This window comes from Kogia breviceps, chromosome 3, assembly GCF_026419965.1.
Source record: "Kogia breviceps isolate mKogBre1 chromosome 3, mKogBre1 haplotype 1, whole genome shotgun sequence".
NCBI lineage: Eukaryota > Metazoa > Chordata > Mammalia > Artiodactyla > Physeteridae > Kogia > Kogia breviceps.
Window position 1 is genome coordinate 111,968,847 of NC_081312.1, and position 12,089 is coordinate 111,980,935.

Genomic DNA, 12,089 nt, shown 5'->3' on the forward strand with positions numbered 1-12,089 from the left:
TGGAAGGGCCCCATCATTACTGACTTTTACTTTTCAGACCTGCCATATGCTTACAGTGGGGGAGAGGGATCACCAAGAGATGTTAGCAGTGCAGTGACAGCTGAAAGCAGGCAAGAAACAGATTTTAACAGGCAGGCAAAACAAAACTCAAAGTGTAGCCCATCAGAGACAGGCCAAGGGTAACTCCCTCATAGGCACTGAGCAGATACCATTGCTGTTAAGTTGACAGGAGTGATCCTGGTTCATCAGAATGTGCCCATACACTTAGTTAGGGTTTGTCCCTTTGTTCAGCAAATACATGCATGGCCCCTTGGGTCTGGACTCTGAGTGTTGGGGAACACAAGAGTGAAGATGCTTGTTCTCACGGAGCTTCTGTTCTAGTGGGAGGGAAAGACACCAAAAAGAGGATTTCACCTAGTGATGGGTGCTGTGAAGAAAATAGAGCAGGGTAGGGACAGGGTGGGGTGGTGTCTCTCTCTGTTAGGTTGTTGGGGAAGGCCTCTGAGAGTCTGGTGTTTGGGCCAAGATCTGATAATGAGGAGCCTCTTTGTGGGAATGTCATTGATGAGCCATGCTAGGCAGAGGGAAGAGTTGGTAAATTACAAGGCAGGAACCAGTTTGGAAAGGAACTTGAAGAAGGTCAATAAAAGAAAGAGGATGAGGCGGATAGTGTCTGGTCTTATGAAATTTTACTCTAAGTGAATTAGAAACGCTTTGGAGGGTTTAGATGGGAAAGGGAGGGCTTGCATTATATTCTGAAAAGTTAATTCTTGCTATTATGTGGAGAATAGATTGTAGGGGAGTTAGGAGATGGTTTAGGTGGAGATGAGCATGGTTGGGACTCGAGTGGTATTAATGGGGATGGAGAGAAGATGATGTCCAGGATATAAGCTGGAGCCAGAGTTGAAGATGTGTTGACAGAATGCTTGTGAGGGGTGAGGGAGAGAGGAATCAAGGATGACTTCTAGGATTTTGCCTTGAAAGAAAGGGTGGGTGGTGGTGTCATTTATTGAGATGGGAAAAACTAGAGGAGGAATAGATTTAGGGGGAAGGAGGTAAGTCAGCAGAGATCTGTTTTTGCACAGGAACAGGTGGATGTATCCTTAGCTTTATAAATGTAATTAATTTTAAAAAGAATTGAGAAAAGATTTATATCTGAAGTGATTACAGTGTGGGAGCTCTGAGATTGTCTTAAACTAAAATTCCCTTAGGGTTCTGGGTAGGGTGGTGTTCTACAAATCAACATATAAGATTTTTTTTTTTTTTAACTCATCCGCAAAAGTATTTGTCTTCTAGGTAATTTCACTTTAAAATGGTACAGTGATTCCTCCAAAGTTATTATGCTGGTTAATGACAGTTCCTCAGAATCCCTGGCTGGGTTCCTTGTGTCTTTTGTTATTAGCTGCAATTTGTATTTTTTCCATACTTTTTCTTTTTTCTTAGTTACATCATTTGATATACAGAAGTTAGATGTCCATGTAGTTCAGTCTTTTCCTTTCTGGTTTTAGGGTTGTTCTCCCTATAAGCTCAGGAAGTTTATTGCCCTAGAGAGGATTTTTTTTTTTTTTTTTAAGTAACATGTTTCTGATTCTAGAAGGGGTACAAATAACCTCAACCTCATTTTTACCCCAAATGATACATTGTCTCAGCACCATCTGTTGAATAAGCTCCCATTTCCCTACCAATTTGAAATGCCATCTTCATCATACTCAAAATTCCTGGGTATGTTTTTGGACCTGCTCTTTTGTTTCATTGATCTTTCTGTCTTTTCTTGTGCCAGTACTACCTGTTGAAGTTATTGGAGGTTGAATAATATTTTAATATCCGGTACACAAGTTCTCCTTCGTTACTCTTCTGTTTCAAACATTTCTTGGCTATACTTACCTGTTCTTGCTGGGAGAGTTTTGGTGCTAGATTTTTTTTTTTAATTTATGTTTTGATTAAAAAGAAAAAGCATTCATATTTAGCTCTTTAGACCATTTTTGTGCCCAGAATACTAAGCTAATCCAACACCTTTTATTTATCTTGATTCTTGCTTCCCTTGCACTGAAGATGGGGAACTGTTTTGTTCTTTCTCAGAAGAAAGAGGTGATGGTTCCCCTTCTTTGCCCCAGGAGAGATAAAGGGCACTATTAAAGATTAGCATCAGTCTATAGGGAATTGTGGGAAGAAAGTTTGAGAAACACTAGCTTTAGATATAGGAATCTTACTGCAAAATGTTGTTTTATCAGTTAATGGCCTCTTCCTAATGCTTTAAATGAAGGCAGACTGTTCCTTTTACCAACCTTAATGAGCAGATCTCAGAGTTCCTTCTTTCTTGAACTCAGTAAACCATGTTTATCTTGAAACAGTTTAGAGCAAGGCTTGCTTTCTCAGATAGAATTCAGTATGGCAAAAAAATTACTGAAAGGCTTCTATAATCCAAATAATCAACCTGTAAGTGAACTTTTGGGGCACAACCCGTTTCACGTTATAAATTACCTGTATAAGAAAACTGGTGAAAATTGTGGTCCTGAAAATCACTTTAGTATTATATGTCATGGTTCTAGATCTTGATGCTCTCAAACAGAATATTCCAAGGATAGCTGTAGTTGTCAATAGAAGAGTATATATGATTGTGTTTTTGTTGCATTGGCAATTTCACTTTTCCCCATCCATTAATTAAGCTGCAGTTTTAAAAAATAGATTAATAATTCCCCTCCTGCAGAGTTCATCATCTAGGGAAGGAAACAAACAATACTATTGAGTGATAGGGCTCACAGGGTGCCTGGACTAATTACTGTGTGGGTACAGAAGAGGCCTTCATTGACTTATGAAGGGGATTGAGGTGGGTCTCACTCATATTCTCACCCCTCTTCCCTTGCATAGTCTTGAAAGATGAGCAGGAGTTTTTGAGGCAGAGATGACAACAGGTTCCTCGAAATGTGGAATAGCAGGAAGTAGTGAAGGGATGATGAGAAAGGGCTGGGATCTGAGAGCTAGTAATTCCATTAGAAATTTTTCCAAAGGAATTTAAAGATGTGTTCAAGGATGTATGTTATGAAGTGGAAATTGCAAGTATCTTTGGTGTCCTGTATTAGGAGCTATGGACCATAATTGATTTCACTAATTTGTCCATACTGTGATCTACTTCTCTAACCTTAAAAAATGATGTGGCCATATAGCACTGTAAAGCAACTATACTCCAAAATAAAAAAAAAAGAGAGAAAAAAAAAAGATGTGGCTGAAATGTGTTTATTGGAATGAAGTGAGGTTCATAATATATCTAAGTGAGAGTAGGTTTTAAAATTGTATGCCCAGTATGAGACCATTTTAAAAATCAAATGAAATGTTTGTGTTTGTGTGACATAGAAAAGAAAATGTAAAAGAATATACATACCACGATGCTGAATGTTTTTTCATATTGGCACTTTCTTGTATTTTTGAGTTTTTCTACAGTGAACACGTTGTAATAAAGCTACATAACTACAGTTACAAAAGAAAAAGGAGGTGACAGCTCTTGGGAGGAAATGTGAGTGAAGTTTTGAGCGTGTTAAATTGTAAGTACCTGCAAGACGGCTGAGCACAGATGGCATGTTGGCCCTGGGTTCCCTAGGGTTTCAAGTCAGGGTCATTCTTGTTTCAGTAAATGACAGTTACTCCTGCCCCAAAATGTAGGGTTAACACATGTATTTGGTTATTGTAACTGTATTTCCTCAGTTACTGTAACTTCACCCTTCCAGGTGATACTTGGGAGAACAAGGTGACAGCGTTTTTAATGTGAGGATTTTTGTATATTCATATAAGTATTCAGTGCCTTCATCTGTTATTGTCAGTGTCTTTTGGCTTCTGGTTCTGGATAGAATTGGAGGAACAAGAAACTAAGTTTCAGTGTAAAAGTAGTGAAACTGTTCGTCTCACCTTAATTCAGTGTCATTTCCTGAAGCGTTCAGGGCTGCTCTATTTTTTCTGTAGTTGAGTACATTTTTCTGTGAATGATTAAAAATAATGTGTAGACTGCTCTGATTTGATGTGAACTCTGGGCTTGCAAAACCCGAGAATTATTGAGAATGTAGATACTAATGCCATTAAAATGATTGTCTTGTAAACTGAACCTAGGAGCTGATTTTCTGTTAAACTTTGTTCTGTGTGTTTCCAACCTAATACCAGAAAATAATTGGGCAGGATTTAGAGTTGCAGAGGGACCCAAACACGGAGTGGGTGTTTCAGAAAGTAACGTTTGAATGAAGTCTTCTGGCCTTCGAAACCAGCCCAAACTCTGAAGGTGTCCTTGACAGGCAGGTCTCAGCCAGGCAGACAGAGTGGGAGGAGGTGGCTGAAGTGGGTGTAAGCCTTCTCTCATTATCTCTGACGACTGTTTTCTCAGCCTTAGCAGTAGAGGTGGGACTGCAGAACAAGTGTGGGCAGACAGGTTTGGGGATGAACAAGCCAGTAGGCTGGCCAGTGGAGGTGTTGGAGTCACCCCACTTGTGTCCTGGTTTCCACATCTGTTAGCTTGGCGATCTCGGGCAAATTACTTACCTGGCTCTGAGCCTCAGTCTTTTCATCTGTAAAACATGGGTATTGGTGCCTCTCATACCTGGTGGAGTTGTCATAAGGTTGAGAGTGATGCCCTCACCCCACTGCCCTGCACGCCATGACTCCTTTTGGGTGTTGGTGATTGGGAAAGCGGCCTTGATGCCAGGGAACACCTCAACAGAGGAAGAAGACTGGCTTGCACAGGAGTTGGCTGTGGTTCAGGGTGTTTTTATTGTTTACATTAAACAACACTTTTTTTTTTTCTTAGAGTTCTATTTGAAAACTAATTTTGTTTATACATGATTAAGAATTAGTTGTGTAAGAAATGAAACTGAGTTATTTGTAGTGAGGTGGATGGACCTGGAGTCTGTCATACAGAGTGAAGTAAGTCAGAAAGAGAAAAATACTGTATGCTAACACATATATATGGAATCTAAGAAAAAAAATGTCATGAAGAGACTAGGGGTAGGACGGGAATAAAACACAGACCTACTAGAGCATGGACTTGAGGATATGGGGAGGGGGAAGGGTAAGCTGTGACGAAGTGAGAGAGTGGCATGGACATACATACACTACCAAACATAGGGTAGATAGCTAGTGGGAAGAGCCGCATGGCACAGAGAGATCAGCTCGGTGGTTTCTGACCACCTAGAGGGGTGGGATAGGGAGGGTGGGAGGGAGGTAGAAGCAAGACGGAAGAGATATAGGAACATATGTATATGTATAACTGATTCACTTTGTTGTAAAGCAGAAACTAACACACCATTGTAAAGCAATTATACTCCAATAAAGATGTTTAAAAAAAAAGAATTAGTTGTGTATTTACGCTTTTAAGTCTACAGCAGCAAAATATAAACTATCAATGTATACAGAGTAGCTCTCAAGACTTGAAGCTTTGGAAATGGACCACAAGATCAGAATTTGCCTTCTGCCATTAACATTCCAAATTTTATTTCTTGTGTTTCAGAGAGAGCGTATTTGTGGTCTCTTTGTTGCTGAGTATTTCTATTGTTTGCTGTGAACCTGGGCTCAAAGGGCAGGTTGCTCTTAGCTGTTAATACCTTGGAACTGCCTCCTGGGCTAGTGCTCAGGCCGTTGTTGAGGTGGGAAGCTGTAATCCACCCTCCAACATCTTTACTGGGGGAAGAGGGCAGGAAGGCTCTTTAATGCTTGCTTTGTTTTCAGGATTAATGGTAAGGAGTCTAATTTGATTTTTCCTTTAAAAAATTTTCCCAACATTTATAATCCCCATTATAGATTTCCCCACCTACTTCTAAAAAGAATTTGAGATTGCTCATATCATAAGGTCATATCCAGTAAGACAGTTAAAAATTTTAAAAGAGGAAGCCACATATCCGGAAACCACATACACGGAAGGGGGAACCTGTAGCTAAGTACCTTGACTGCAGTGCTCCTGGAACTAATGGGCTGAATAAGGTTTGTATATCCTGCCGGGGCATTCCTTCAGTTCCAGGAAAGGCCTTGAGTCCTCACTGGGTAGACTGTCTGGGAAGACCTCAGTTCCCCCCCGGCCCGTGGCTGCTCTGACTGGCAGTATAGAACTGTCCTCCATGTACTTTTTTGGGACGATGAGCTAAGACTGCTGCTCCATCACATGTTGCCTCCTGTAAGGGTACTCAGTACATTTGCTCCGTTTCTCTACCATAGATGCAGGGGAGAAACTTCCCTGAGGTCTTAGTATCTGGAATCATTATGTCACTTAACCCTGAACAGTGAGATACAGTCTTGTGACTTCTCTTGGTTGTCTGCTGGCTTATAACTGAATTTGGCCCCGTGTTAACATAGAGGCCATGTGACAACAGATGGGTTTTCCCCTCGCCCCCCAGCTCACTGGCTCTGCTTGGCCGTGGGTGTAGAGGTGGGTGGGCAGCCCCTACCCTGATTTTGCCCTTCTTGCTACAGGCACCACCTTCATGCTTTGCTCCAACTTTCCTTCTTTTGTTTTTCTTTCACTTAATTTTCTCGCTTACTCTTTTCATCCTGTGTGCATTTTGGTTAAGTTGTCTTAAATCCTTTCTGTAACAGGGAAGAATATAAATGTATACATGTAATTTCTGTTATCTATCAGTTCCGCAGGGGAAAACTATATTCTCCCTTCCTTCCTTGACTCCAAATTCTGAGGTGATTAGATCATATGAGTCTTTTCAAACTTACCACTGTAACCATCAGACCACATATGTAATAGTGATTTGGGGGCACTCACAGAAAATCTCCCCTTCTTTATAAAACTTATTGTAACTATTAAAGTTTAGAAAATGTGAAAGAAAGTACTCAATCTTACTCCATTTTTCTTTTAGTGTTTTCCATTGATTAGAGTAAAAAAAATTTTTATTACACAAGTAAAATTATCTGTTAAATATTTTTATTTCTTTGGATGCTTTTTAGTTTAAAGCTTTCTCCTGGATTAAAAAAAAATTCTTTTTCCCTAACTCTATTTGTTGTAGAAAACACGAAGAAAAGTAAATCCCTTCTGATCCTCTATCCAAAAATAACCATAATAAACACTTTGGTGTAGAGTTGTACTTTATTTTATTTTGTATGTGTACTTTTGTTCCCTTATTAATCCATATCACAAGTATTCTATTGTCTGCTTTTAAAATTTACCTGTATATTACGAATGTGTACCCAGGACAACAGTCATGCTGTAGATGTGGTTTCGTATAGAAATGTATTTTATGTAGTTTTTCTTAAAATGACATGAATAGAAATGGAGACTGTTATTAAATCCTAACTCAGCAAAGGCATTCCTCAGCGAAGCTAAAGTCCAGCTGCATGACTTAACTGTGATTTAACTTGGTATAGGGTCAGTGTTTAGAAGCCTGGAGGAAAGGAAGCTCATTAGCTTGGCACTCAGATTTCAGTTGTTTTATCTGTGCTTTAGCAAGAGTTGGTTATCAGTCCATTGAAAAGTGAGCTTTCTGGCAGGGGACCTTGCAAATGTTCTGTGGTTTCAGTTAAGTGAGAGCTCTTTGCTCCCGGTTACAAACGTGTTGATGGCAAAGTTGACATTTGCTTACGAAAATTAAGGAAGCTGACCTGTTTCTGTCTCGGAAGGGGGGCCAGTTTGCTTCTTCCGGTACCAGTTCCTTCATTTCTTTGAAATTATTGATGCCCTCCCCCTGACTTCACCAGGGTGGTGAATCATGATTTATGTTCCAGAACCCTTTATGGAGCTATTTAAGCTAAAGGTAACCTAAGTAAAAAGATCATAATTTGTCAAGATTGAAGGATTTACAAAAGCTCCATATTAAGAGATTTCCCTCAAATCACCAGTCATTTAAGAACAGAAAAGGACAACATGAGGTTTTTCCTTGGGTTACCTGAAAAGGAAAAGATAATAATCAGTGGAGTTACCTTAAAACTGCAGAGAGGCTTTTAAAGATGTTTTGAGGTTAGATTGTCTGTTTTTAAAATTAATTGGTTGCTCTTCCTGGACAAATTACACCATTTCAGATTATAGTTCAAGTATTAATCACATCACTGATGGTTGTACTGCTAGTGCTTCCATCACTATATTTTATCTGGGGTGGCACATAGGAAGCAGCAGAGCCAGACAAAATGAATTTTGATCCTCAGTCTAATATGAAATTCTGGTGTTTTAAGTGAGAACACTTAAAGTTTAAAGTCTTTTTAGACTTCTACCCTGACATTGTCTTGAGATTGATAGTATGATAGAACTCTGTTATATAGCTTGAGTGTCAGGTTTTTAGCCAGAAATAAGAGAAGCAGCATTTTTCACAATGCCTTCACTCTGGTGTGTAATCTTGAGACTGACTATTCCAAGTTCAGCCCACACTTTCCTGTCTCCCTCATTTTTCTTTCAGTACCTTATTTTATTTGCAAACTCTTGTCTTACCTAATAAGTCACACTTAGGTAATGCTTACCTCATGCCAGGCTGACTTCTAAGCACTTTTAGATGTAATAATCCATTTAACCCTCACCACAACCCTATAAGGCAGGTACTATTATTATCCCCAGTTTACAGATAAGGAAAGTGAGTCAGAGAGTAACTTGCCCAAAGTGAAGCCAGGATTTTCACCCCAATAGCCTGATTCCAGAGTCCATGCTCTTAACCATCACACACTGTATTGTGTCTCAAGAGCAGGTTTTTCCTCTGAATGTAAGCATTGTCTTACCGACCCCATATTCCAAATAACCCCATGATGCTTTAGCATTTTAATGGCTTCTGGAGTTGACTTACTTTAGTACTACTTTGAATGTGGTCTGTATTATTAATCACAGAAGCAGTTGGGTAGAAGCTAAAGCTAAGTTGATTTTATTTACTACCCTTTTAAAATCAGTTGTAAGATACTACAGACTGTTTTGTTTAAAATTATTTCAGAAGTGCCATGAACGGTAGTATATTTCAACTCCAGCATGTCTGTGGATTTTACCTCTTAATAATTATATTCTGGTTGTATTTTGATTAAGTTGCTTTCTTTCTGCATGTACGAATGTTAGTGTGCCTCACCTGGAAATTTCTCAAAGATAAGAGACAACTGGTTTCTTGCCCTTTTGCGTGCGCACGCTCATACATATGCATGGCATCTTTAAGTCCCTTATTTCACACGAGTGAGCAGTATTTATTGAACTCTATTACATGCCAAGGACTGAAATTATTTATGTTTTTGAAGAATTGTTCTGCCAAACAAAATCATTTCTACATGAAGGGAGAAATAAGGGGCTTCTTGACTTGGATGGGGCATCTTCTTGGTATAACTTCGTTATCACTGACTTCCCCAGACTGGGAAATTGTCTCCCTCCTGATGATGGTGCTATGTCAGAAGAGTGCATTTAAGTTATATTTTATGTAGGTTGGTGTTCATTCCCATTTTAAAATGGACTTTTCTCTTTGCAGGAGAGGTTGATTTCTCTTTAAATTAATTGCCTCGTTCCTACTATGTTTACATCCTTTTTTTCAGGAGCAAACCCTTTGTAAAAATGAAGTACAGTACTTAGTATAGCATCTGTAGTCCCATCAGGTTTCATTTATGCCGAATTCTTTGTTAAGGGTTCTTTAAATGGCATAAGACCTGTAGGTCCATTTTAAATCCATAGGCATTAAGGGAAAAACATTACAACTACTGTATTACATCCATTCTAAGATGTACTTTTTTTTTTCTTCACATTTTAACATCTCTGAAGTGAGGATGCATTTTACCGTTGCTCTCATCATGTGATTATGATTGGCTATACAGGCATACCTTGGAGATACTGTGGAAGTTCCAGACTGCTGCAATAAAGCAAATATCCCAATAAAGCAAGTCACAATTTTTTTTTTGGCTTCCTAGTGTATATTAAAATTATGTTTATGTTTAACAGACTGTGGTCTGTTAAGGTGCAATAGCATTATGTTTAAAAAGCAATGTACATATGTTAATTTTAAAATACTTTATTTCTAGGCCTTTCTCACCTTCTGAGATGGCCCACATTCTGTCTGTGGAGTGTGTTTCTCCTAAGGCCGCTCTTGCCTTCTGAGATGGCCCACACTCTGTGGAGTGTGTTTCTCTCTAAATAAATCCACTTCTTACCTATCACTTTGTCTCTCACTGAATTCTTTGTGCGATGAGACGTCAAGAACCTGAGCTTCATTAAGTCCTGAAACCAGGAAAAAGCTGAGAAGCAGCCCTGGGACCCGGGGTTGCTCAGACCACCTTAAATCAGCCTCACCGCCCCAGCTACTCTGGAAGTTCCTTTCTCCGTGGTGGTTGGCTGGGTGCACCAGCCAATCCGCCTGTGGCGCTCCCAGATGGGTCCGTGAGGTCACAGTGAGCACTGGCCAATGGGGATCAAGGAACCGGCAACCAATGGCAGAAGGCGCTAGGATCGGCTGGGCCAATGGGAAGGCGGTGAGGCGCTCCCAGCTGGTTATGGAGAACGTTGCTCCCCCTCCCTAAGAGAAGCTGAGATCCTCGTGGTCGCCTGATCCTGGCGGGTTGGGGTGTTGGGGGGGCTCCGGCTCGGTTAGTATCCAGAGAACAGGGAGAAGCGAGCCACCAAAAAAAAAAAAACAACAAAACTTTATTTCTAAAAATGCTAACCATCATCTGAGCCTACAGAGCCTACCATCAGCCTCTTTTTGCGGTAGTAACATCAAAGATCACCATAACCAACATAGTAGTAATGAAAAGTTTGAAATATTGTGAGAGTTAAAATTGCGACAGAGACATGAAGTGAGCAAATGCTGTTGGAAAAATGGTGTCGATAGACTTGCTCCTTCAGTGGCTTCCTGCAGCTTTAAAGCATAAAGGCCGCCATCTCTGGAGGGCTGTTAGGCCTTGCAGTTTTCCCCCATTAAGACAGCCCCCCACCCCCACACACAATCTGGGTCTGCTCCATATCCTTGATGTTCACCCGCCTCAGGGAAGCATTCCCCGCTCCGTGTCTGGTTGGTGTCCTTTGTTTGCTCACCTTTCTTGGATAAATGTATGTTTGGCCTCATGTCGACTCCACATCAGCTCCAGGGTCTGTGTTTTGCTCACCGCTGCATCCCCGTCGCCTAATGCATACTTGGCACTTGATGAGCGTTCCAAGAAAATGTGTTGAATGAACAAATTTAAAAAAAATTTTTTGTTTTAGAGAGTGGAGGAGTTTGTAGGTAGGGAGTTGGTAGTACCAGAGAATTAACCTGAATATCTAGACTTGGTGCCTTGGCAGTTTGGTTTTCAGCCATAGCTAAAACATAGTTATCCGGGAAATATTTTAATACTTCATCATTCTTTTTCATTGGGATTCTTTTGAAAATGAGTTAGGACTTTGCAATACCCAGTAGTGTGGGCTTCCGTTAAGGGGAAGCTTTTTATCATCCTTTTGAATGTACATTCAAAGTGATTCAACATGAATCAAGATATGGGAATTTATGGAAATGGGAAGCTTGGAATAAACTGTTCCCTCACTGATGTTTATTTTAATTCCAGAACATGGTCCAAGACAATTCCTGGGAAAGTCGAATTCTTCTCTAGTGAGGGTTCAGACACATCGATCCCAATTCCAATAGTGCCACTACGGGGAGTGGACGACTCGTACCCACCCCAGAAGAAGTCTTTTATGATGCTCAAGTACATGCATGACCACTACTTGGACAAGTATGAATGGTTTATGAGAGCAGACGATGATGTTTACATCAAAGGAGACCGTCTGGAAAATTTTCTGAGGAGTTTGAATAGTAGTGAACCCCTCTTTCTTGGGCAGACAGGACTGGGCACCACGGAAGAAATGGGGAAACTTGCTCTGGAACCTGGTGAGAACTTCTGCATGGGGGGCCCTGGTGTGATCATGAGCCGAGAAGTTCTCCGGAGAATGGTACCACACATCGGCAAGTGCCTCCGGGAAATGTACACAACCCACGAGGATGTTGAGGTGGGAAGGTGTGTCCGGAGGTTTGCAGGGGTGCAATGCGTCTGGTCTTATGAGGTAAGAACAGAAGAAAATCTGTTGATTTTGTTACTAGGTCTGGACCAGTCATAGGAAACTATTAGTGATAATGTCCTCTTTAAGGCTTAAAAATTCATATTAAGTTATACATTTTTACCTTAGTTCTTTGAATTCT

The 12,089-nt window shown here is 40.4% G+C and overlaps 1 protein-coding gene across 1 annotated transcript in view; it reads left to right on the plus strand.

The window, feature by feature from the left end:
* The window catches only part of CHSY1 (chondroitin sulfate synthase 1), a 76,566-nt gene that overhangs the window by 2,840 nt on the left and 61,637 nt on the right, over nucleotides 1–12,089 (plus strand). Inside the window, exon 2 of the mRNA XM_059059587.2 lies at nucleotides 11,458–11,953. Within this exon, the coding sequence (XP_058915570.1) occupies nucleotides 11,458–11,953 (496 nt within the window). The remainder of the gene's footprint in view (nucleotides 1–11,457; nucleotides 11,954–12,089) is intronic.